Genomic DNA, 26,593 nt, shown 5'->3' with positions numbered 1-26,593 from the left:
CTTTTGTGTAGCTATGTAATTTAATGTCTCAGTGTGCTAAAATGCCGCATTTAGTGTAATCTTCTATATGTTGGTGTGAAGTTTATTTCGAGTCAGCGATGTTTTCTGGGTTTTTGCTGCTTCTACCCAAGTCAATGTATTTCTTCGGGCAACCTGGCTAGTCTTGTGTTATAAAATGTCGGCCGGCTTTCTTCGTTCTCTGTTTTTTTCCGCTATTTCTTTTGTGTAGCTACAGAATTTGATGTTTCAGTGTGCTAAAATCCAGAAGTTAGTGTAATACTCTGAACGTTGGAGCAAAGTTTTTCCTGATTTTGCTTTGTTTTCTGGGTTTTACCTGCTGCTAATGAAGTCACTGTATTTATTCAGCTAAGCTGGCTAGTACTAACATAAGACATTACGTTTTTAAACGACAATCAGTTATGTTTTACCTTTTTTCTAGATATCCAAAGCCGAAGTTCGTTTTCATTTAGTTATAATAATTGTTGCTGCCGCCTGTGACTCTAACTGTTCGCATGTTCGTTCCTAACTGTCCTTTATGATGTTATCGGCAAAACGAAAGGAAACAATCTGCGTTTTTTTAAATTTTCTTCAGTATTATGGACAACACTATCCCACCAACGAGTCAAACTAATACAGAGTGCCAAGGAGTAGGGTATATCGGTATTGATTTCGAAAGGACCCAGACTTCCGACAACTATAGATGAAGTCACAGATGTTACCAATCTATTGCAGAGTGTTTGTTATGAAAAATATGCCATATAACAGTAACAGAGGGGTTGTGCCCATTACTCAGTGCGTTAAAGCAAGCTTAACATTGAAAAGCCGGAAATCTGCTACCAGTGTCTAGTGTATGTTTGCTGTTTTGGCCATAAAAGGAAGCTGAAGGGTCATGATCAGGGAGTAAAAAGGTAATTAACTGTTATTAAGCTCACTTTTTTATAGATTATATTTCACCTCTCGCAAATTTGTGTTTTCTTACGGTATGATGTCAACTGGTACATAATATGTTAACCCTTACGATGAAAAGTACCTGCAAATCTCACCTTCATATTCGAATTATTTTTGGACAACTGTCTTACAGTCTGAGTGCTTCGTACGCCCTGTGAGACTAGATTCCTACATAATTCGTAGTTCCAGTATAACTTTCTCACGCAGTAAGTTCAAATTAGACACTAGTCTTTCTAAATAAGCCTTTTAAGCTAATATCCGTATTTTCTATTTCAGTTAATCGATGAAGACATGTACCACATGCATCTGCTGTATACTGCCATTTTACTCTAATTCTAACTGTTATATCTTACTTTTGAATAATAAAATTGCTATATGCTGCAGATACAAACTTATTTGTTTTGATGGAGGTAGGGGGGTTCATGGGATTTTCACTAAAGAGCTAAGCGAGTGCGTAAACCAGTGTAAGGTACCATACGGGGTGTATTTGAGTTACTAGTGTTGCATTAGTACGGGTAGGGGCATTGCTTGCTTGTCATATGGCATTTGAATTAGAAGCTATAAGATAAGAAGCAGATACGGTTAGGATGTGTAACGCGTGTCCATCCATCAGCTGGCGTGACAACCCATGGTGGTTAGAATAAGCTATGAGAGGACCCGAGTCTGTAGGTCTCCCAAGGAAATGGCGAAGATAACCACCAAATCACCTTATGAAGAGCGCCTTCAATCACTTAACTTCTACTCATTAGAGTATAGACGTCCTAGAGGTGACCTAATGGCTTACAATAACCTTGACACTCCTGGACATCCCCTAAATTACCTAATTAAGCTTAGTTCCAACACTAACCTAAGGGGTAACACCCAGAAACTAGAGACACAACATAGCAGAATGGACTGTAGGCACAACTTCTATCCCTTAAGAGTTGTCAAATGCTGGAATTTTCAGCCGTCCGAGCTAGTCTAAGCGACTTCCCAGGAGTCCTTTAAGGGGCAACTGGATTTATTCTTAAGGACTAAGTATAGTATCATACTATGATTTACCGATTTCTTTTTCCTCTTTTATTGTTAACATATCTAGTTTCCTGCCTTGAGGTATTGGTGATCCCCTGCTACTAGGCACGGAAGCCTGTTAAGCGAAAGCTTCTATTCAGTCCACAACCATTTGAACACATGAACTAGGTGCTGAGAGGCTCGCTTATCACAAGTTTCTTGCAACGATTATGTAAATAAAACAAAGTAGCATTAGATTCAAAAATTTATTCAAGAACTTTCATTAAGAATCGAATATCAAACAAAGGTTTAAACCAAGTTTCCGTTTAAAAGTTGTATTGGTAATGTTAAGCTGCAGTTTTTGTTGTTTTTTTTCCAAACGAAAGAGTAAAAGAAGTCAAAAAATACTGGAAGTGGTTGTGAGACTAAAATGGAAGTCCAGCATCCTTTTTATAATCTGCTATTCGTTGGGTCTCCCGTAATCAGTTCCATAGGGCCATAGTTCCAAGGGCGAAACAGTTTTTAATGTATGTGAAGGCTCACTACTGTTGCATTTTAAAGAAAAAATATTGATGAATTTAGTCAGAAATGTGGAATATATAAGTAACCAAATCACATGTTTTTTAGCAAAGAATTTATGCAGTTGTGATTTACCTTGAGTTCATCAATATTAGATAAGGTCAGCTACTATTACTTGCGCAAAGCATAACATGGGCTTAGTACCGTATTGCAATGCTGTTATTATTTTGCTCCCATTTAAGTATTCCCATGCATCTGCGTCTAGGTTAACAAGAAAACATACAAGCAGAGTAAGTGTCTGATAAACTAAAAGTCCCAGTTGTCAAAAAGATTCTTAACATTTGTCCACAGCCAGCTGCATTTAATTGAGACACAGAACACTCATCTTCTAAGACTGTATACTGCTGTTTTGCGGGCAACTAAAAGCTCAGACGCTTAGCTAACTTGCTACCGATGTTATTGCTGGGGAAATTGTTTAATGACAGTGATCATGAAATATGGTCAGTGATAGATGTACAGTTTAGAAATAAACACCAAACATACTTATCGCTATCTTATAATGTATGACAGCAACAGCATCAAAGGCACGTTTTTCCCTATTTTTAATCAGACTGATCTGAATCCGTATACACATTGGAAACAGACAACTCTACTTACTAAACTGATCTGTTTCGTTACAGGCTTCAAGCACTATACTTAAGTATATCATAATTCTTTCAACTAAACTGAATTATACGACAACCACGAACACTAAACTAAGCAAGTGTCATAGTTATTGTTTCACTTGCAAAGACATGTTGCTCAAAGTAGTTAAATGGACACAATTAAGCCGACAAAACCAAAACAGGAAATATAGGCCAGTTGAACTTACCTAAGAAAAAAGAAGGATACATATATACTGCTTTCATACTGAAGACAACAGGCAGTTGTTCATAGAAACATAGTTTACAGTACAACAAACCTTTCTTCAGTAAAATCATACACTGATAGTCTATCTGGAAACAATCAACTATGTGAATAAACTCACTATGACTTGAGATATCATCCCAGCGTGCAATGGACATACAGTGTAAGGCAGTCAGACGTGGCGAATAAAAATTAAAAACAGATCAAAATTAACTACATAATCTAGTTATTTAATTAAAAATACATTATGAAATGACAAAATCTGTGGTTACTTGAACGCACAAACGACAGTGTGCGATACATTAAGTTTACATGGTTGCGTTGCGGATAAGATCACCCGTTTTGCGCATGCGCGAACCTTCGAAAGATTCATCAATGACGTCTTTCGAGGTTTCAACTTCGTACATGCGTATAATGGTGACTGGTTGATCGCAAGTCCGCACAAAGAATCTCCAGCATCTGGACCTTGTCTTCCAACGACTAAAAAGGCACGGCACTACTTTAAACATTCGGAAATGTCAAATCAGAACCGATTCCCTAGATTTCCTCGAACCTATTATCGATGCTCAAGGCATCCAACCTCTCAAAAGCAAAGTGACGGCCATTCTGGATTACTCAGAACCGACCACAATCAATCAATTACGTATATTTAACGGACTAGTAAGTTTCATTAGACAGTTCATAACGAAATGTGCGTCTTTTATGAAACCTCTAGCCTACCAACTTCGTGGAAATGAAAAATCCATCGATTTGGAAGATACCACGAGAAAAGCATTCTTGACAATTAAGGAACTTATTGCAAAAGTAATCATGCTTGCACACCAGGACACCCCAAGCACCCATTAGTATCAGAGTAGATGCATCCGGCTTGGTAATTGGAGGGGTCTTACAGCAATGTATCAATCACACACGGAAACCTTTGTCATTTTTCTCAAGACGGTCGCTAGACACTGAGTTGAGGTGCAGCAGTTTCGGTAGGGAACTCCTAGTCATGTAATGTGCTGTACGGCACTTTCGACACTCAGTTGAAGGCCGAGAACTCACACTTTTCACTGATCACAAACCTCTTACCTTCTCTTTAAGCTCATCCTCAGACAAGCACTGGACTATATTTCACAGTTCACTTCACGTATACGACACATTTCTGGGGCAAACAATGTAGTTGCAAACTTGTTGAATTATAGTCTACTATGACATAATAGACGCAATCCTAAAATTGTACATTTTTCATGATGTAACTGCCTAATCTATGAGATCTTACGTTGAAGTCACATTATTATCTACACCAACTCGTTGCGTCGTAACGATCATCAATATATGATAGATAACGAAGGCTAGATATAGAAAAATATATTTAATATGAATAAAAGCTGCATAACAACATTGAAGGATAGCAACGCCTACAAGGCCGAGCCATTCCATCTGATCGATTCGAACTAATTCTGTTCATTGTACTCTCCTTCTCCATTGTTGGGTTTTCTCCTCGTTAAATGCTGAACATCTATCTCCCCAATCGTCTCGTGTTCAGCTTTGATGATTGTGTGGTCAGGGCCCAATTCCACTACAGACTACTTGTCTCGTAAAACTTCCTTTAACAGTTTGCAAGGAATCGACCTTCTTAAATCCTCCCAGCTTCAAAAAGAAGACAATTGTCCTCAGCACGAGTTGTCTTGAACAACCCTAAAACTGCATATGAAGTAGTTGTGGACATGTAAGGAAACCTTATTATGTGACACACCTGCAGGTACGGATCGTCCAACCATGTCGAAACATTGTCGACGCAACGTCTTTAATACGTTACACAGCCTTTCTCATCCAGGTGTCCATGCAACTATTAAGCATACAACAGGACGCTTTAGCTGGCCTGGTATGATTAAAGACGTGAGGAAGAGGAAACGCTCCCATGAAAGCTGAAGGTCGATACTCACTTCGACGACCTCTCGAAACAGCATGCGAAGGACCCTTCAAAGTTCCTCAGCGTGAACCTATGTAATATGTAAACGATAAGAATGGAACTAACGATAGCATCAGCATCGATCTCATTAGAGCCGCGTACTTAGATAGAAACCCTGTTCATGTGGATTTTCCTTCGGAATAATCGAATGACACCAGCCTTACATTTAAGATACCTCATCTGATAGCCAACACTCGCGATGGCATTTTTTGGGTATCTGAAAAACAGACTAAAAACAGCGCGTTCTGGAAGAGTAAGGTTGTAGGGCCAGCGAAATGTCACTAAGCCCTAGCCAAATCATCCTGCAGTTGGGTCATTGAATATCGAACAAATCATCGATCCTCGTCAAGGTCAAGTACAACCAACGCGCATCGGTTACTCGTACGCCATGGACTGGCCCATGCGGCAGTGGTCTTACTTTTGCTTGCATCTACTTTAACTAATATATTTTTGTTATAACGTCCTCTGTGTTGTACAGTCTACAAAGCATCTGTGGTACCTTGATTCATCGATGGGGTAGTCCACGTAAGGTGCTGATCACGATGTGTTACTTCGACGTTAGCTGGTTCGTCAACCCATTCCCGTCTAATTCAACTAGGCCTCCAATCATTTCAACATGGATCACCTACGTTGGTGATCTACAAGGTTACCAGAACCAATGTGGTAAGAATCAATGTCAAAGACATACAGTACTATTCATATTAGAGATTAATTCACCACTACCAATAAAAAAGAGAAAGGGAAAAGGTAAAATGTTTCAAATGGTTGTGGACGGAATACAAAAAGCTTTCGTTTAACGAGTTTCCGTGTCTAGTAGCAGTGCATCACCATTACCTCCAGGCAGAAACCTAGGTAGATTAGCGATAATAGAGGAAAAAAGAAGTTGGTAAATCATAGTAAGATATTATCCTTATTCCTTAAGAATATGTCAGGTTTCCTCTTACAGGACTTCTGGGAAGTCGCTTGGACTAACCCAGCCGGCAGCAAATTTCAGCGTTTGACAACTCTTAAGGAGTAGAAGTCGTGTCTACAGTCTGTTCTGTTTTCATCAATATAGTTGATGTCGGTCGATTGGGATGTCCGAGAGTACTGTTCAGACGAAAGGATAGTGGCGTCACCGTCGTTATTGTCGGGCCATTAGGACCTAGCAGTTGGGAAACCCCAGTTTTGGCTTGTCGAAGAGAAGCTGCATAAAGGACTAAACTTTTCGGATTGGAAACAAATTTATCGATAAGCTTTATTTGGTACTGAAGACCGTCTTCTCTTATTGTCTTTGTGCGTATGTTCCTCATGTGTTTTTATTGCCTGTACGCGCCGTTATCATCAGTAAGTTTGCATTCTGCCCAACAGTGCCTTTCGCGGCTTAGCAGATGAAGAGTGCAGTTCTTGATGATTCTAGGTTGCTTGTAACTATTGGGGACCGTTTGAGGAACAGACTGCTTTGTAGCACATAAGAACGTATGCAGCAGGAAGTCCCAGTGAGCATCCACATCAAGTTGAGGGTGAACATCCCAATCCACCTGTTGTAGATAGTCCTGTAGAGCTGACACATTCAACCGTTTGAAATTCCAGCGCCTGTTGTTGGTGGGATATCTTAACTCAGTTCTGCTGGCTTAACTGAAGGCTATAACGGCGTGATCACTTTTCCCTAGGGGAGCCAGGATTGAGAGGTTGTCAACGGCGTCTGGCTGTCCCTCCAACGAGTTGCCGACTTCACATTTTCGAATAATCCCAGATCCTCAATGAGGTTGAAGAACTGAGTTGCAGTTGAGTTTTCACCTCCAATATACGTATGTTCCGCGAAATTGACTCTAGGGAGATTGAAGTCCCCTAGAATCAGGATATGAGTGAATCCGACATGCGTAAAGCGGGATAATCTTTCCAGCATACGATTGTCGTACTTGATGTCAGCAGTGGGCTTCCTATAGATGACCCTAACTAGACACCTCGAGGTGGTAGACAATCTTCCAGAGCGCCATGCGGATTCATCAAGATTGACAAACTCTTGTTTGTGAACTCCATGTGCCTCCAGGCATGATCGTATGCATAAGGCAACTTCACCCTCAACTCCTGTTTTTCTGTCGTTGCGAAATAAAGACACCCCAAGTATTGCTAGCTCCTGGTCCGTAATCTGAGAAGATATCCAAGTTTCAGATATTCCTATCAGATGAGCCTTATTAGCATTGCAAAGTCCACTTAGCTCATCCATTTCATCTGGTTGACTCGCGGCATTCATGTATCAGCAGTTTATGCTTTCAATTTGAAACGTGTGAGCTTCTTCCTGTTTGTCTGTACGAGGTAGTCTACCCATATAATGTTTTCCAAGTTTGTAGCCCTTGTCCTTTACACGTATTATGATGATCAAGACAATCCACAAGTGGAATGGTCAGCTCCAACTTGCCTTTTTGCTTGGTCCTGGTGTCATGTGGCCTATCCGGATTCATATGGATCCCAGTTGGCAACCGACGTCCGTTGACAAGGAACGCTTCTAGTGTTGCAGCCACTATATGGGAGGACGGGAAAGTTATCCTTATTAGCAGGGGTCTAGAATCACTGTCCTTCTTGGCTAGTCTTGTCACATGTTGAGTCAGTATGTTTTTGAGCTTCAAGGATTGCTTGATGAATTTCCCCTCCCCAATATCAGACTTTGTTCTTACAGGGTCCGTGTTTTCCGGTATACTTTGCACAATGATATTTCTTCCGCGGAAGAACTCGTGAGATTCTTTAGCGATGTTCCGGATGAGATTGCGCACAGAATACGGCATGCCAGGCAGTATTCTTACGTTCCCATCGGATTTCAGTAAATGACTAGCTAGCAGGACATCCTCTACGACGGCAGCATTCCTGAGTGTTATACGAAGTAGCCTTGGGTGATTTTGATGGTTAGAGTCCTTTCCCGAGTGAGTCGTGTGACCATCAAGGGCTCTATTCTAGGAACTTCAAGCTTGTCTTCAAGGTTCATGATTATGAGAGAGTCATCACGAAGCGTTACTATTTCCCCAGGTTTTCCGGTGCGTTCCGGTTCAGCACCTTATTGTTTGGAGGTCGAAGCGCGTTTTTGATTCCTAGGCTCTTCGATGACCGGACGGACATTTTTGGGGGTAGACTCTGCGGTCAATTCGCCAGTTGGTTTCCGTACAATACTTGGGATGTTCAGCTTAGACGGTGACGCTTGTACATTTTTAACTCTGTTAACGTGGGTCCAATCACCTGCAGAGTTTATGGAAACCACCTTTGCATTCAGGGACCATTTGCTGAGGGAGTTTATTAATATGGACGTTACGATGGTGCAGAGTTTCAGCATGTCATCACTAGTACTGTTGCATGCTCCATCGATAGTAGACCTGTCGACAACCCTCTTCTAGTTTTTTACTGTGCATCCTTGTTTGTCTACCCGTTTCATGACTGTCTTTTTCAGGTTTGTTGAAAAACGTATTCAGAAGACCTGTCAAAATGGATAAAAACGGGTTAGGATAAAATGAAACTAGTCTTTACGTGAAAAACTACAAACAAAACCGAATAGTGAGCTGAGGCAAAACCGCAGTTAGCTATTAAGCTGACTGAAACTAAAAAAAGCAATCCACTAAAAGTATTGCCCAGAATAGATACTCTAGGTCGGAAATGGTACTTTCGTTGCGTAGGAACACAGCACAAGTTTGAGCAATACAAATCAAGGTAGGACTAAACTTTTACTTCAAAAAGCGCGCTCGTGGTTGACGAGAGTTTAAAAGAATAGTTTTTGTTATGGTATGAAAAATATGGAGTCATCACCCAAAGTCAAAAGAGGAGTACCTAGAAACTCATTAGTTCGTTCAATAAAATCACTAAGATTGGATATTGGATATTGTTGGAGAGCGGATTTTGAACGAGGGTTTCGCTTAGGTTGGTCAGTTAGTTTATGTTAATCTTCACGATGTGTTTCGGTAAATACTCAGTTTTTACTCAAAAGCACTTACCGGTGGGGCTTGTGTCACATATTCGGTTGGGGTGTTGTAGCCAATGAAGACTCGAGAGGAATGAGATCCCACTCTAAGATTTCTCCTAGTGTCCTGGGATATGATAAGCCATAGAGAAAGCAAATGAATCAAAAATGTTCGCACAAAAATCACTGTGTAGAGTACGAACTTCTGAAAGGACAGCACTTTTCCCCATCTCTTGATTTTGGGGAACACTTTTGTCTGGGGTAAGCTATGGCTTAGGGAAACGAAGCAAAAACCCCAAAGATCTCCACGGACTTTCTTGAAAACTATGAATTTTCACACAAATTCGTGGGGAACTCCAGATTCTCCCCAAAATCCGGAGATCGGGCACCCTGTTAGCAAGATACGCCTTACCTGAACAAGTAGTATCAGCCTCATCAGTGAATACTTTCAAGAAGCTGGACCTCCGGTGGGAGGAACTCTGTCAGGATTGACACAGGGTGAGACTATAATTTATGGACGACCTTTGAGCGACACTGAAGTGACCTTGAGGGTGAACAACTACTGATTAGGACTAAATGATTGTTATAAAGCAGTTAGAATTCTCATTTACAGTTTTTGGGTAGGGTTAAAAATTAGATTTAGGGTTTTCATCACGAACTGACATAAGCTATAATGCCAAAACTCTACTTAGCCGAATGTATGGATGAACTCTGCGCTGAAATTCGTGATTTGTTATCTTATATCTGATTGGTTCGTCCATAAATTATAGTCTCGCCCAATTTGTTCTCACATCTTAAAATATTAGGAAAAGCTCATGGTGAGTTATGTTACTTCGTACGCAGCGAGCTCAAGTACGTCAGTGTCTTTAATAGGACACGAAGGATTTGGATGCAGGATACTAGGTAGGGACTCACATAGATGGGGTTGGAGATTCGCAACATATCTTTGTCGTAGCATTTATTAGGTCTCTAAGGTGATCGTATCAATTGACAAACTTTATCAGCTCCTTCATTACAACTCTCAGTTTCCGAATCGTGACTTAGAATTACTCCTGGGTCCTTTTGTTGATGTATTCATGGAAGTAGTATCCCATTAATGGTGCATCGGTGTTCATTACTGTATTCAGTATGCATTAGTGTACTCTTAATTGGACTGAACGTATTTTAGATCTCACGCCCTCATATTGCATTACCGTATTTTATTAATCTTACCCTCGTGTTATAGCTAATTATTATTATTGCATGTCAGTGTGTTCTGTCTTTGCTGAGTTGTCGAGTCACTTTTGTTTGTTCTCTTTTCTTCCAGATCCTCATCCACACTGCTCTTTATAGATCCCGGATACACAACGTACCTCCAGGCTAGACTCAAATTAACCAAATACTGAAAACTGCATCTTTGTGAGTTTTCAACTGTATTGAAGTTGAATTACTGAGATACATGTACTTGTTATCTGTAAAATTCCACCCGCCTATGATGCATTTGTTTAAGTAGTCTGATGTGCCAATAATTTATTGAATGAGATTGAGTCAAAAGACGGAGAATTCCACACTTGCTATCTACATTCATAGATCAATTTTGATTTGGTGGGAATATTACTATTAAGTTTAATAGTAAATTACTTTATATTTAGTTTAGAAAAGGCTGTTTTCTTTTGACACAATTACTAACAAAAGTTTGTTTCTGGCAAAAGTCTTTGGATAGTTTTTTAGTTCTTGCAAAATTTCCTTTCAAATTATTCAGTATATTGGATACTTTGATATCCTCATTTTGCTGGAAGGGAGAGAGTTAATACAGTGGTCTGATAAATGACTACAATACCTAAGCTTTATTAATCTTCTTTACATATATATAACCGACCAAAACTACCTTTAGGTATCACAAAATTCCCTACAAAATGGCGAGTTCTAAATTATTACAAATGCTCTTAAAAATCATACCTTACCAAAGTTTCTTCGAGACTTTTTGGTTTACTTTGAAAGTACACTTTACCATAACATAGCAATCTGTTTAGCCCGGAATCCATAATAAAAACGTTTTTCTCAGTTAGATAGTTATCTGAGTTATGCGCCGCAATCCCTGATTCAATTTTCAATGTGCATGCTACATAAACTCGGCCCGGTCTTCATACAAGTGAATAAACAGAAATGACTTGGAACCTTTATTTGCCAACCCGGATTATCATGTACTAAAACCATAGGTGCAGATATTTGTCCTCATCAACACGTCCAACCTGTAAACTGTGACGTTAATCAAGTGAACAGACTACTATGCCTCGTTTTCATTTATTGCCTGTCTTGTGGTTTTTGTATATGTGACCTGTTCCTGTGTAGTGGAAGTGGTAATGGCATCAGTAATAGTAAAAGAAATACTGGATATGGGAAATGAAAACAAAGAGGTCTAAAGAGACTTCAGGACTCAGGTTTTAAGGGGAGATAAAGCAAATGCTCCTGTGCCATTTAGAACGAACGGTGTTAAGCCATGTTATCTAGTTTAACCATTTGTTACGACAATCATGCTTACACAAACCAGGCAGTCTACATCCGTTATTAGTATGGCCTAATTCAACTGTTACTGACTCCACAGACTGGTGCCACGTCTTGATTTAGCCGCCCTTGCCTTCCTCTTAATCTACTTTTACACCTATCATTGCGTCCTGAGGTATTCGGTAGATGGCCATATGTAATAAATGTTCTAATCACCTCAGTTGATAATGATTCACTAAACCATCTATCGACTCACCATACTTACCTAGTACTCATCGTCTAACCTCGGAATTCCTAACTCTATGGTCCCAAAATACGCAAACAATAGTTCAAAGGCATAACTGATTATTAGTAACCTACAAATATTCTCTATGTTTAGAACCCACACTTCACAGCCATTTGTTAGAACGAAGAAAATTGCTGCTCAGTAAACCTACCCGTTGATTGCCTACGTCACAAGTGACGCAAGCTAGCAATGGCCAGTCGAACTTTCTGAATCTACTGAGATTTCATAAGAAACCAGCTCATTTGGAGTGATGAGGCTCTTTAGGTAACTCAAACGGTTGATGCACTCGAATCCACTTTTTACCGTCAATTCATGCGTTGACTCAAGCCAGTTCCGAAGAAACATTTTGTATTTGGAGAGGGTTGCATCCTAAACATGCTAGCATTGTTATGTAAGACTGTCAAAAAAACTGCATTTTATCAAATTTTTCACCGAACAGGACTATATAATTTGCGTATTTTAAGTTAACAAGTGAATCTCCTGGTAGATCAGCCCCTGGAAATTCAGACAGTGAGAGCATTGTCTCTGAACAAATGTCGTTAACAAAGTTAAATAAAAATAGTGATAATAGACTGAAAGTTAGCCATAAGCTTTGACACGACCAGTAGTTTTTTTCGAAGCGAGCCCGCACGAAGCTAATTTGCTTTTTTGGAACTCTCATTGACAGTCACAGCCACAAAACCCGTTCAACTGAGTCAAACGCTGTCTCAAGGTCAAAAAATAATTATGGTCGGACATCGGCAGGCGAATATTTAGTGAATACGACTACGTCCAGGTCTGAGGCCAGCCTGATTTTTCCTGGGTTTACCTTTCACGATACCTAGTTAGGAATTGGCAAATTATTGAAGCTGATATTTCAGATACTAGATTAGTCTTACCGATTCCCCTGTGGTTGTTACAAGAGGTTTTTTGTCCTTTCTTATAAACAAACGACTAGAGATCCCAGTCAAATGGGATTGTCTAGATACCAGACTTTAGCTAAGATTCCAGTCTATCTAACTGCTAGAACTGGACCATTATCCTCATTTTCATCTAGTGAAAGGGCACTTTCGGTTTGGCATGCTTGTTTGAGCCGTACAGTTAAATTCCTAACCAGAGCTATACCTCCATCCTTAAGGTTTACCAGTACCCGGTTTGTCATTTTTGCTAATGTCCATCCACTATAAAACTCGTAACACAAAGTTGCTATTGCAATGCTTTCTGGAAAACCATTCTCGGGGCTTCTTAGTAATTAGTTAAGGAATGTGCTGATGTCAAACATACCGTCCCACTAGCACCAAACATCCTGCTATTGTTGAGTCACGTAGGATGAAACTACTGGCAGCTGCTGTTCACATTTTCGTCTTGTTGTTTCCTCTGGTCTGTAAAGTTTCACGCGTAGGTCCTGCACATTAATGTGGAACAGTGGTTTAGAAGTTAAGGCGTTCGACTTTTAGCCAGTTTTGAACCCCACACCACCAACTTCAGCCTGGGCAATTAAGTGGTATCACTAACCCTCATACCTAGATTGTGGCTCATATCCAAGTATCCGATGAATAATTTAACTTATTTTCGTACATTGATGCGTGGTATTCGATAACCACATGACCATTCTTAACTTTGAATAACAGAAAATCGATCGCTTTATCGAATAGTACCCTGTAATTTTTAAAAATTCCTTTCCAGAATATGTTTAGACTGTTTCCGCTTCAAGTCAAACATTTAATCATTTGGTAGATTGTTCTGGAACACACGGTAACCTCAAAATGGACTTCCTCACTTGTACTTCATGCATGAGAAATGGAATATGTTTACCTGTTACAATTGTCAAATGTATGGTGGGAAACGAGTTAATTTTTTGTCAAAATAAAGAGGTAAAAGTGAAATTATATTACTATAGTACTTATTAGTGCATACACTATTTCCTACCATTGAATTTTATATCTTCTAAACATGAATCAACTGGTGAGTGTAAATATCCTGCCGGTAAACAGTTATTGCTTCAATTAGTTGGTTTTCCTTTTGTTTCTCATATTGTAATTGTTGCGTAAGCTTCGTCCTTGGTCGGCGTGTTCTCATGACATATACTGTCCTGACAGAACACTGCCTTTTTTCTTTTCCAAGGTTTATTAGCATGTCCGAACATGTGTTGTGTCAGACAATATAAAGTTTCTCGAAGTTTCAGAAAGTAAGTCTACGTTTTTTTATTGATGAGTCCTTGTCGTTTCAGCTTTAAAATTGTTATTTGACTTAGTCCTGATTATTTGTAAGATAATAAATTCTTCAAGCCTTTTTTAAACAAATAATTTAGTATGTATACTTGTTTATGTTATGGATTAGTATTTTAATGAACGGATTTCTGATTGCTAAAATAAAAAAAATTATGTTGATCAATCGATTATATGCAATGGTGCAATATGACAGTAGTAACCAAATTATTGACGTAAGCTGTCGAATGATTTTAGTTTAAAGACAAAACTACCAGCCAAAAGAAAAGGTTTTCTCTTTAGTAAGATAACATGCTTATATACAGAGTATTGCCAGAATAAACACAGCAAAAGTTCGTAGGCGATTTGGGGAAATCAGTTTGTAGGTCACTCACCGTCCAATAAATCGAGACTTAACTGTTAGGCACAATTCTTGGAAATCATATCAATTTATTATGAGACCACTTACACGAATGAATCAAAATTATGTTACTCATGAGTTATTTTTGCAAAGTTACCCATATGTTGGCTGAAATTCGGGTTTTCATAGTCAGTCGATCACAGTCTAACAGAAGTAATATAAAGAATATCTGAAATAGTTTCGCTGAATGGTTGTCAGATTCTATTGTAAACTACTATTTAATTGCTACTTTAAGAATCAAACGTAAAAAATAAACGATACTATCAAATGACCTTACGATCTTAGCCCATTTCAGTCAGTCATCAAACAACAAATATCGACGAATTATAATGCAAAATCAAAGAATTTACGAAGAATATACTGCTTTCGCATTAATTATCGACGTTTCTAAGTTTGCTGTGTGTTCTTAATCGTGTATATGTACACACTAATTCCTAATTGTAACCCTAAATCTAGTTTTAGCATAATCTTAATCCTAACCCTAAACACAACTCTTAACTGTATTTTTAACCCAAAGTTCTAATCAACACTACAGGGAAATGTTAACCCATCTTGTGTCTCTACACACTCATTCATCGTCATTTCATTTCTATACTCACATGTATTCTCTTCAGCAATCAAACGTCTTGTAACTACCTAGCGATGTTTTCCTCAATAAAATTGGTTGTTTTTAGGTTCATAAGTAACATTTGGGTTTGATATGGTTCGATAAATATTATCCTAGATCGACAAATGCGTCATAGCTTTGAAGTTGCTTTCTCGAACCTCACATATTCAGCATTATACTTAAACTTAACCAAATCAAGTTTTATTTTCATACTGAATTGATTATTATGGAACGATAAAACTTGCGGGCAATGACTAAGCACTCTGATCCTGCTTCGGTTTGGGCACTCGGGCAGTATCACAGCCCTCACACATATCAAATGAGATTTGTGTGGCGCATATGTATTTGGTGCCTCTTTGTACCAATATCTATGTGTTAAAATAAATAAATTAGCATTCTGATTTATAATCTTCTGGATGACATTCTATATATTATCACTGGCTTTAATGTAAAAACTAAGATTGGGGCTTCTAGAAGTATGCAAAAAACTATGCATTTCAGTTGGTGTATTTAATGTATTTTTCTTATTGCAACTAATAAGTAAAATGCATTGACTATATGTAAACACATCATTTATTACCGTTCTGCATTCCAGGGCCATTTTAACATGGATTTTAAACATACATGAAATTACTACGTATATCTCTTGTATAACGATTTCTTGTGCGTTATTTTTTAAACAGCTCTTGGCTAATTAACGAAGTACTGGAACATTACATTTGGTTGATCATCAGATATTCTTCCCAATAATTACTTTTTTGTTTTCCGTAGTCATCTTTTTTCCGATATACCAATATTCACACCAAGTTTGCTTTGGTCAGGAGGTCCACTTATCGATTTAGAATACGCAGATGACAGTCCTGTTTGGTGAAGACGCTGGTAAAATGCAAAGTCGTTGCTTCAGGACTGGCCTGCATCAACACCTGAATTAAGGATACAGAGTGAATTAGTCGAACGCGTCAACAACTTCACTTATCTTGGAAGTCTGATCACCCCTAATGGGTTGGTGTCTGACGAAATCTCAGCACGGATTCGAAAAGCTCGCTTGGCTTTCGCCAACTTACGTCACCTATGGCGAAGGCGAGATATCCGTCTTTCAACTAAGAAACGAGTATACTGCGCGTCTGTTCGTTCTGTTTTACTTTACGGCTGCGAAACGTGACCATTGATAGTATAAGATACTCGTAAGCTACTAGTATTAGATTACAAATGTCTTAAAAATATTGCTCACATCTGCTGGGATCACTGGGTAAGTAATGGTGAGGTTAGACGTAGGATATTAGGGAATGATGGTAAATCAGTTGATGAGGTTGTAAATCTTCATTGATTGAGATGGTTGGGCCACATGTTACGTATGTCTGAACACCGATCACCATGACGCGCATTGTTGGCTAGTGTTGGAGACGGTTGGAAGAAAGTTAGTGGCGGCCAAACCAAAACGTGGCATGAGTTCATAAAGTCACTAACTTATGGTCTGCGCCATGTTGGTAGATGCAAACTACTTGGTTGAGGTCCGCGTGACTATCGTAATCAACGGTTGAAGACTCTGGGTGACATAGCTCAGAATTAATCACAATTTTACTATTTTGTTTATTTGAACACATAAATATTGGTACAAACGGGCACAAGATACATATGCGCTACACAATAATAATGAGAATGTAAAGATATAAAGAATGTAAGGTGCGTACAAGAAAAAAGTACAACAATGAACAGAAATTAGTGTATCATAATGAAATAACAATAATGGGAGAGACAGTTCAATTAGCAAAAATACAGCCACAAAGAATCCTTCCACTTAAAGAAATTACGTCTTTTTTATGAAGAAAGCAAAATAAAGTTACAGCAGGATCGTCACTGGCTTCTATTCTGAGCCATATCTGATAACGTCTCTAGCCACTGCGTTACATTATCTCTAGGACCCCAACCATGGAGTCACGAAAGACCAACAGAAGCCAGTCCTGCACAGTTTTCTTTCATACCGTGACACCATGTACACTGACCACCTCTCCGCGTTTTCCAACTAGTCCCAGCGTCGGAAATTGACGCATGACGTGGAATTCTCTGGGATGACATTCGTAGAACAAGTCCAAGCCACCGAAGTCGATGTTCCAAAATAGTGACACCAATTGAATTACCGTCTTTGTGTCCGAACACACGATGCTGAACCTCTGCATTACTAACACGGTGTTGCCACTGGATGTCAGCAATTCTTCGGAGATAGTGATGATCAAACACAGAGTCGTCTAACATTCTCAACTCGGAGAGGTCAGGTTTCACAAGCATAGAGCAGAACTGCTCTCACCGACGCGTTGTAAACCCGACCTTTTACAGCCAGACTAACATCACGAAGGCGCCAGAGATGGCCCATATAGGCATAAGCCGCTCTGGCTTTCACTATACGTGCATTGATCTCATCACTCACACCCCACCAGCACTTATGCAGCTACCTAGATACATGAACTTCCCGACTATTTCTATTTGCTCACTACCCAGGGTGAGTGCTGAACCAGAGTCCTGCCAGTCTTGTAAAAGTACTTTGCACTTAGAAGATGCGAAGAACACACCATACCTACGGCGACTGATTAAGTGTGGATTGCATGGCTTGGGCATTATCGCACAGTAAAAAAATGTCATCCGCATACTCAAGTTCGAGAAGTCTTTCTCCAGGCAACAGATCCACACCGCCATTACTTATATCCATCAGAGTTGTTTCCAAAATGTCATCGATAGAAAAGTTGAAGAGGAATGGTGAGATTGGGCAACCCTGCCTAACCCGACTGCTCGAATGAAACAATGGGAAGAGGTGCTTTGATGTATACACTCTTTGTCTTTCTTTAGACCATGAAATTAAAATTGCTTTATATCTTTCCTTTTATGAACTAATTCTTTTTTCCTGCACTATATCCTTATATACAATCTTTCTTTTATATATTGCTACCATTGAAGTAACTACTTCTATGAATTTAGTGTTTTTGCTAGTGAGGTGTGGCAACTTGGACCGATGCATATATGTGCCTGGTCCTTGGTTGTAGCTGACTGACTACTTTGGTCATGCTTATCTTCACTTTGGTGATTGTGTGAGACGTTTCTAAGTAGTTGATGTTGAATTCAAGAATAAAAACAGGCAGTTAGATACACATTTTGAGTGGTATTTTTGGACAGTTTTCAACCACAGTTCACTGTTTATGAAATTGCAAACCATCCAGGCTTATGATTCCTATTCAAGACTTATATATACTAATGTACATAGTTAATTAAGAATTCTAAAATATCACTAAGCCGGATTAGGAACCGTGCACAAATCTTTGCTGCGTTCTATCTGTATTCTCATTCTTTAAATGTTAGCCAGTTCCATCTTGTGTTCATAATTTTCAGCTTCGAATTCATTTTAAAGAACAGAACTTTAGTCAAAACTTAATAATTATTTGACAGTATGAATAGTTTAAGCCTTAAAGTAGTCATACTGGTGAAAATTTCCAGTTTTTAATATTTTCTTGATTATTCTCCTTAATAATGAATATTGTAATGGATTAGAATCAAGTACTTAATACATCATTTTTGATTTCCCAGTATCTCTTCATACTGACCACCACGAAGTTAAAGAGGAGTTGGAATGGACAACTGAAGTGTTTCATGCTCCATTGAGATCGGACACCTTGTCCAGTACCAAGTCAAGTGGAGAAGTTACAATCACGACAGATACTGTTTTCAACTTGCACCCCTTCGAAAATATGACTCCCGAAACTAAAAATATGACTTCCAAATTTTCTAATACTATTGTGACAAATGGAACTTGCTCTTTATCTACATCACATCCTGGTTTTCGAACCACTTATAGTCATTACAAGCGATCCATTTTACGACAAGTAAGACGTCAAGCAGATAACCTTCGATTAAAGCTTGTTAAAGAACGTCGTACAATAAAAAGTCACGAACGATTTGCTGGTCCACTCCTGTCCACAAGACAACTCTTTGTGTAGCTTAAATGTACATGCTCTACTGATCGTATTAATTTTGTAAGTATATTGTACATAGTTCACATAAAATTGGTTTCATTTTGTTACCTAAAGGTTTTTTTATAGGGGCAAACACATATTAGGTTGACGATAGCAAGACGTTTAGTCCAAAACGACTATTCTCTGTTGGACGTGAAATTATGTTTCTGGCAGTTCCCTAGCACACTCAGTCTTTCTCATACTTAAAAGTATCAATTACAAGTTGGATAGCATGAAATTCAAAGACAATCTTTAGTGTCTCTTCTATATTATTCTCCGAAAATATCATCCACAAGTTTCCCGAAGCTTGCTATGAGATTATTGTTAATGGCTGAGGCCTCAAAATTTCTGTACTTAGAAGCTGATTTGAATCCGACGTTACCCGTTAGAAACACATTTTTAATCGATGCTTTAGTTTAAGAACAATAACAAAGAACAGTATAATTACTTGACTTTAACTTCAGAGTGCTGGGATTTTTCTCGAGCGGTGGAGTAACATAAAGTCTAACAGCAAAGCTGTTATTGATTGGATCCTAGATGGTAGTTGGTTGTATAATGATTAACCGAATACTGCTGTGGAAACTGATGGGCTGCGATGTGTATTTCTTACTTTCCACCACTTGATTTCCGTTTGAGCGACTTCGAAGATATTTCTTCACAGCTCTTATATCAGCCTTTAAAACGCCAAACACATGTAGCTGCTGAAACTGGATTTGATGTACGAATAGATCAATCAAAAAGGTATCTGCATGATATCATTACGAGTTTTGACTTGTAAATTTTATTTAAAAGGGCATTCTAAGATAAATTTATTTCCCATTCTAATGAAGTCTTCATCATTTAGTCATGAGAACCGAAATGGAAATAATCTTCGTAAATCATAGGAAAGATCGTGAGGGGTTTTTGTCATACTTTAGCATAATATTCTTACGGCCGAGATATACTCGACTATGTACAATGTATCATGCCTTCTCAATTCTTTACAAAATAAGAACATTACAGAAAAATCAACCAAAATTTATATTTTCTTTTTTAAAGGCTAATAATAATCTAAGAAAGTCATCTTCGTCCAAAGTACGGGCGCGCTGTTTCTCGAAACCTGAATCTCGAAGTATATTTGTTATTTTCTCCTCCATTGCTGAAACACCAGTAGACTCACAGGCAATAACCTCTGGAGTTGGTGACAATCCTTTTGTGCAACAAGTCTCCATGTAAATCTTACGTAAATGTGCAGCTATTGACTTGCCGCTAAAGTTAGCTCCGATCGTTTTGTTTTTGCGAGCAAACACAAGACGCAGTAATCCATCCCATTCTGAATGCATCACAGGTGGTAATGGATGCCTGGGCTCAATCCGAACAACAGCTGAATCAACACGCGGTGGGGGACGAAAACTGTTTCTATTGATCTAATATTTAAAATAAATTGTAAGGTTTATTTAGCGGCTTGTTTGTGATATTTGAACATACTTACAATGAAGGAATAGTATACATAAGGGTTAAACAACTTAAAATGGTGTAAGCTGTGACATGAAAAACTGAAATAGTAGTGAATTTTTGTACATGCGGTGTTAATTCCTGACATTTTCGTATATCTTGTTGCCGTTTTCTAACACGTATGAGTATTCGAATGATTAATTATTCTGGGTGCACAGTTTAGCTTCCTAGCGTACCTAACAGTTTAAAATAAGCTCAATCGCTGACTTAACAGTATGCATTAAAATAACGGATTATACCCTAATCCAGTGGGGGAAAGAACATGGATATGCATCTTTTATCATTTTTCGCTTACCTTCTTCCTTATATGTTAAATGATTTCATTTTGCGAATTATTACCAGAGCGACATTTGAAAAATACAAATGAGAAATTTAGCCGAGATGTAGTTAATGATACGTAAATAAAAAGAACTCCATTTGAGTGCTCGACCCAAACTATCATCATTTACTCTTTACGTTTAAATCATCATCATGAGATAAAACCCTAAAAGATCAGAAGCACGAATGTATGGTAGGAATTCAAATCTACTGACAGTAAATAGTGACCTTAGATAACCTTCCATGCAATTCTTGAAAGGGTCTAGTGGCCTTTGGACAACATTTACAGTAACCCAAATATTTATAACTACAGATAAATGGAGTTACACTGTATGTTTATCAAACGTTTAAAAAAATTAGGAGCGAGCAGCTATGTTAATGCAAACTTTTGGAACTCCTAGTAGACGAGATATTTCGTTCCATTTGTATAGTTATTACAAACGTAATTAGCTCCTAGTTTAGTAGTTATACTTATCTGATTTTGAGTAATATTCACACCCATTGTAATCTTTAAGTATTTCCGAAAATTTCCAGCATTAGTAAACTTTGAGTAGCCTTTCGGTAGCGAAAAGTCCTTCGTTTTTCAAATAAGTCAAATTAAGCGGAATGTAAAGAATCAGTAATGTTACTTGATGCTGGGATTTACTCAGTAAACTTCCTATAAATAACATATTTTTAAACTCATTTTAATGCTCCTATATTTCTGAAAACCTACGTTTGTTAAAAACCGAACGCGTCTGATGACAGGTTGCTCAAGAATATTCTGATCTTTAAGCGGTACGAATTAATTCTAGACGGTCTCACTTTGGAGTCAGAACTAGTCAAGTGGGTTCGTCCACCGTAAATTTGTCGTTCTGATAGTTAAAGTATCTCATTGTCGTTGAATAAGAATAAACAGAATTTCCTTTTTTTGATAAAATAATTTACTTAAGCTGTACATCTGTATTTATAGTTGTTTGGTAGATATATGAGCCTATAGGAGAACAGAGAGATATTACATCACAAAGTGATTCGAGTTTTTAAATACCAACAAGTCGCGTGATGACTGAGAGGCTAAAGAAGAGTGGTGGGATGAGAATAATTTATAGGCCTGAAGTATGAAAGACAAGTTTCCACCTAATATATATGAAGAAAAAGTAAAAAACATTAAAGCCATAATAATAATAGTTGAAAAGTTGTTTTAAATAGCGACTATATTTAACAACCTACCTTCATCAACTGTTCAATTTTGAAGTGGAACTGAGCAGATGCTGACAGACGACAGTATAATTTATCTCCAGGTTTAGCCGTAAGACGATCAGCGAATTCTTTCTGGAGCATAACAACTGCTGCTCTAAAACCACGACCTGCGCTAATCAGTCTTTGGATGAATGGCGAGGAGATTTTATACGGCAGGTTCGCTACACAGAGATCGAACTTAGGCCATGATTTTGCTTTGATTGCATCGCCAACGAGAATTTCTAGTTTGGTTCGATGTGGTCTGACAAATATTTCATGAAAAGCACTGGCTTAAAACGTTTCTGCAATGCGTACATCCAGTGGAGTTTAAAAAATGAGGCGTAACAGTGCATCAACCTAACACTGATAGTTACTAATATTACAAATGATTGTTTTGAATAGACGGATGATAGGTTAGACGGCTTATAGTTTTAGGAGTAATTACTTATACAGTTTTTGACGCAAATAATTGATGATTCGGATAGACGCCTCAAGCGACTTCGCGAATGCGTAAATTAGGCATAAGGTAAAAGCAAACAGAACTAGAGAAGAATGTAGTGAACAACAAAGCCAAATCGTCTAAGTATCTGGATTTAAATAAATGGAAAACTGTGCAATATGAGAATTGCATTGTTACTACTTGTGAAGCTTTTGTCAACATTGATCAGTTATAACAAAACAGAGAAGTAACCTGATCATACAAGAAATGTTAACCGAAACGGTTTCTTTCTAAATTACTGTACTGGTTGTGATCAAATCTGTTTGTAAAAATGTAATTTTGAGTGTAAAGTATCAAAGAAACACAGTTTCCCTATGTGGTTCTCATAAAACTGTCAAACAGTGAGGTCGGTATATCAAAAAAATACGGAGAATCCTTAAGTAAGAGAATTCTAGTGACTTACCTTGTACGTTAATCAATCAAACTACATTTTACTGTAAATGTGTTTTATATCACCTTAGCATCCTCTCTTGTTCTGTTCCCATGTACCTTACAATTTTTTTACATCTAAATTTTCGACTCGTTCAATTGTAGATCTCAGTTGAGAACTCTGTTCTGTCCAAATGATACTAAGTCATTGAATGATTACTTTCGGAAGCTGTTACTGAATCTGACTTATGGTACAACTATTTAGAAACAAAATGAACTACTTAGAATCGACTCCTTTTAGTGTTTACGACCTCTGTTTTGAGAACGTCCATTTTGATCGTCATTGTCTTTGAAGGGCTGCTCATATCCAGTAACAATGCTGTGTGAGTAACGGTGTGGCCTAGAAATGTGTATTTGCCCATAGTTATGACAGTTCATATAACTAGCTCCTGGGAACTGTAAACTTTTATTGGTTACAGCTCAAGTAACTAACACACCATAACGGTACGTTAATTTGACTACTATTTGATACATCGTTACCTTCAGTGTTGAAACTTACATCATCAGGTCTATATACACGTTGAGTTAACCGAGGGACTAAACTACATGTATTCATATGTATTCAACACAAACATCAAATGTGAATCATCATCCTCAAGAAAATGGTGATATATTAAAGGTAATGGTGTTGTCATGAGACCAATCTTGCTGTATAGAGTTGACTGTCTAAAACCTCTATATGTACTGCACAACAGCCACAAAACCGACAACTGAAACATGGACACAAGGGTAGGGATATTAGTAAGAGTTCGTAACCAAAACATTTAATAATTAGTTATTACACCGACACCTAAGAGTTGGTATGGTCATTTGCAGATTCACATGAACGTTTTATTACTACTATAAAATTAGGGAAGTCCAAGTGGGGACTCACAGTTTCACTAACTACTTGACTTTGAGTCACACCCTAAGTGTGAGAGCTGTCGATCCTACAGGTCTGCGGAAGCCACCGGTTCGAAACCCACCCCACTTACGTTAATCGGGTAGTATTGACAGCCTACACACGCCAGGGTTCAAAGTCAAATATACGAATGTATAACTGGTTGACGAATTAATAATACTAATAACATCCAGTGCCTAGTCACGTAAGACAGAAATTATTAAACGGTTTACTGGTTGTCACATGATTATAGGAATCATGTACAGGAACTTACGAGGTTTGCACACGTTTCTGCAATTCCGAAACCATTCTTGGATCTATTTCGAATGCGTACACTTTCCTTCCCTTTTCTAACAACTTGACAGTGAGGTTACCAGTTCCAGAACCAATTTCAAGCAAGGAGTCTGTGGACTTGATACCAGACTTTTCCACCATTGTGGTAATAACGAGGGGATTTTTCAGTATATGCTGACCCTTTGTCTTCTGAAAACGGATACCACCTGTTTTAATAGCTAAACCAGAAGAATCACATTTTGGTTTGACCATTGTACATGATTTTTCGAACACCAAGCCACTGATGGGTTTATTTGTGTCCTGTAACTTCTTTTAAGATGAGGGTGAGAAATGAGTGTGATAATCTCGAACAGAAAAGTGAGTTAAAATACGACACTGAAGTAGAAACTACACTAAACTCTGTATTGTGAACGAATATAAACAACAATGAAACTACTTCTAAAAGGTTTCAACTCAGGATGGAAATAACACCGCCCTTCGTTCTTATAGCAACCCAGTCTTTTTCATCGCTTTCATGTTTTAAAGTGAGATTTGGGAGAGCTACTTCCTAAAGTGTAGGTTATTGTCGCATTATTTAGAGCATATAGTGTTAGAAAACGCTTTATCTCGACCTTTAAATATAAGTCTCCCGTCTACTATGTCGTTAATGGGGTACATAATTGATTCATGAAGACAACGGGCTGTTGACAAAAAACGTTTCGAGAATGTACACGAACTCTGAGGAAATTTAAGCGACGTCTAAGGAAATGTACGTAGAATTTCCAGGATGTGCGTGGAATTCGGGAAGTAGCGTTGATTTCTCCTTAGGGCAAGGGACAAAGGCCACAAAAGTGGATGTTTTTTCTGAAATTCTATACACGTTACGCAAAACATCAAGCATGATTACTTAGGTCGAAATTAATGAGAACCTGAGCAGGAAAATGGGAACGACGAGAGCATGATAAATGAAAAATTTTACATTGAAGGCACTAACGATAGCCACAGAATATCTGTTTCACTTCAAGGCAGAAATATATAGGAATTACCAGTTATGAGTGAGACACACCGTCTTTTGAAAAACCGTCAAGGCTAAAACCGAAGTCCAATGTTCTTGTGACGTGTTCGTGTAATTTTATTGGTTTCTTTTCACTTGCTTTTTAGATACGGACCAATTTCCACTGTAAAGTTGGATGATTTTTAGTCTGGCCATTCGACTGCAGTAGCTTTAGCTAGTTTGGTTGCTATTTGCAGGTTTTAAAGTTTGTCAATGGATCATTTGGTTGGAATCGTCATTGTAGTAAATCCCTCAATGAGATACACGTAGATTCTCTGCTCGAATAACTTCTGTCCAGTTGCAACTGTTCAAGTTAAGGTAGTGATCCAACTAACAACTGATCAATATTTTCAAATCAAAGATCGTTTCTATCTTATCGTGTTATTAGTGTTATAATTTGTACATCATGTAACCTGAGTGGATGAGCTTGTCCCAGGACAGTAAGTTTTCTGAAACCAGCACCTATCACTTTAATAGTGTGCAATATGAAAAAATAAGCAAAGTATTCAGGTCTAATGAGAAGACAATTTTCTCAAGAGATATATAAATATATAAATTAATTATTAATGCAGACTGTATGAGAAGACCAATGGTTAAGAATAAATGGATAAATGGAGATCATTTGAAGCACAATGGGAAGAAGTCACTGATTTGTGGTAGCGATGACAGTAAATAAGTTGCGACATTGCGTTAGGTAAAGCTAGTTTAAGTGTTAGATGATAATACATGAGCGGGTTGTCACAATTGACTGACCACTGGGTGTCTCTGACTGTGAAGCTGGGTGACACGGGATCGGTACCGCCAGGAAGCACCAGTTCTCTCAGGATTACAGGTACACCTTGCTGACGAGTACCAGGTAGCCGGGTCCAGGGTTTCCTGTCGACTACCTCCAACCACCATCTAATGAGTGGGTTGTGTTTGTCATGTCTCGTCTTAAAGATATCCGCTGGAACAGATGTCTCTTCAGCTGAGGCAGCGATTCTCAAGATCATTCTGTATGATGAATAGTGGGAGCGTGACTGAGTATTTTCTCATTGATGTGAAGTTTTTCAAGGGTTGTCTTGAGGAGTTTGGTGAACATTCTCTGGTAAGATTTGCGGGTTGAAGTGATTTGACGCATTTAGCATGCTACGTGTCACTAACAGAGACAACCGCTACTTCACATCACCGTAAGTGACTGAAATATGCAGAGCGGTTTGTTGTTTTC

General features: G+C 38.4%; 2 protein-coding genes across 6 annotated transcripts; one reads left to right on the top strand and one right to left on the bottom strand.

Annotated features, from left to right (window-relative positions):
• Positions 1-9,157: 9,157 nt before the first annotated feature.
• MS3_00004594 (uncharacterized protein) lies at positions 9,158-20,663 on the top strand (the record flags this gene model as incomplete). Of its 2 annotated transcripts, none has more annotated exons than XM_051212535.1 (6): positions 9,158-9,199; positions 10,546-10,637; positions 13,675-13,862; positions 13,899-13,953; positions 18,797-19,242; positions 20,260-20,663. In XM_051212535.1, exons 3-5 carry the CDS (start codon positions 13,755-13,757, stop codon positions 19,204-19,206), a joined length of 573 nt encoding a protein of 190 aa, XP_051073362.1. In that variant the 5' UTR covers positions 9,158-9,199; positions 10,546-10,637; positions 13,675-13,754. The 2 variants fall into 2 exon arrangements, with proteins under 2 accessions (XP_051073362.1, XP_035589163.2); XM_035734116.2 differs by lacking the exons at positions 9,158-9,199; positions 10,546-10,637; positions 20,260-20,663 and adding exons at positions 10,638-10,912; positions 12,474-12,587; positions 16,413-16,515 and having other exon boundaries at positions 13,686-13,862; positions 13,899-14,024; positions 18,797-19,206.
• Positions 20,229-25,592, bottom strand: DIMT1_1 (dimethyladenosine transferase; the record flags this gene model as incomplete). Of its 4 annotated transcripts, XM_051212525.1 has the most annotated exons (6): positions 25,379-25,592; positions 25,240-25,342; positions 24,790-25,204; positions 24,334-24,752; positions 22,243-22,513; positions 21,719-22,149 (listed from the first exon to the last, which is right to left on the bottom strand). In XM_051212525.1, exons 4-6 carry the CDS (start codon positions 24,603-24,605, stop codon positions 22,087-22,089), a joined length of 606 nt encoding a protein of 201 aa, XP_051073360.1. In that variant the 5' UTR covers positions 24,606-24,752; positions 24,790-25,204; positions 25,240-25,342; positions 25,379-25,592. The 4 variants fall into 4 exon arrangements, with proteins under 4 accessions (XP_012792607.1, XP_051073361.1, XP_051073360.1 ...); XM_012937153.2 differs by lacking the exons at positions 21,719-22,149; positions 24,790-25,204; positions 25,240-25,342 and adding an exon at positions 20,229-20,627 and having other exon boundaries at positions 24,334-24,662; XM_051212526.1 differs by lacking the exons at positions 21,719-22,149; positions 24,334-24,752; positions 24,790-25,204; positions 25,240-25,342 and adding an exon at positions 20,229-20,627 and having other exon boundaries at positions 25,379-25,406.
• Positions 25,593-26,593: the final 1,001 nt, after the last annotated feature.

The sequence above is a fragment of the Schistosoma haematobium genome, chromosome 1 (genome assembly GCF_000699445.3).
Source record: "Schistosoma haematobium chromosome 1, whole genome shotgun sequence".
NCBI lineage: Eukaryota > Metazoa > Platyhelminthes > Trematoda > Strigeidida > Schistosomatidae > Schistosoma > Schistosoma haematobium.
This window is presented reverse-complemented; position numbering and strand designations above follow the sequence as displayed.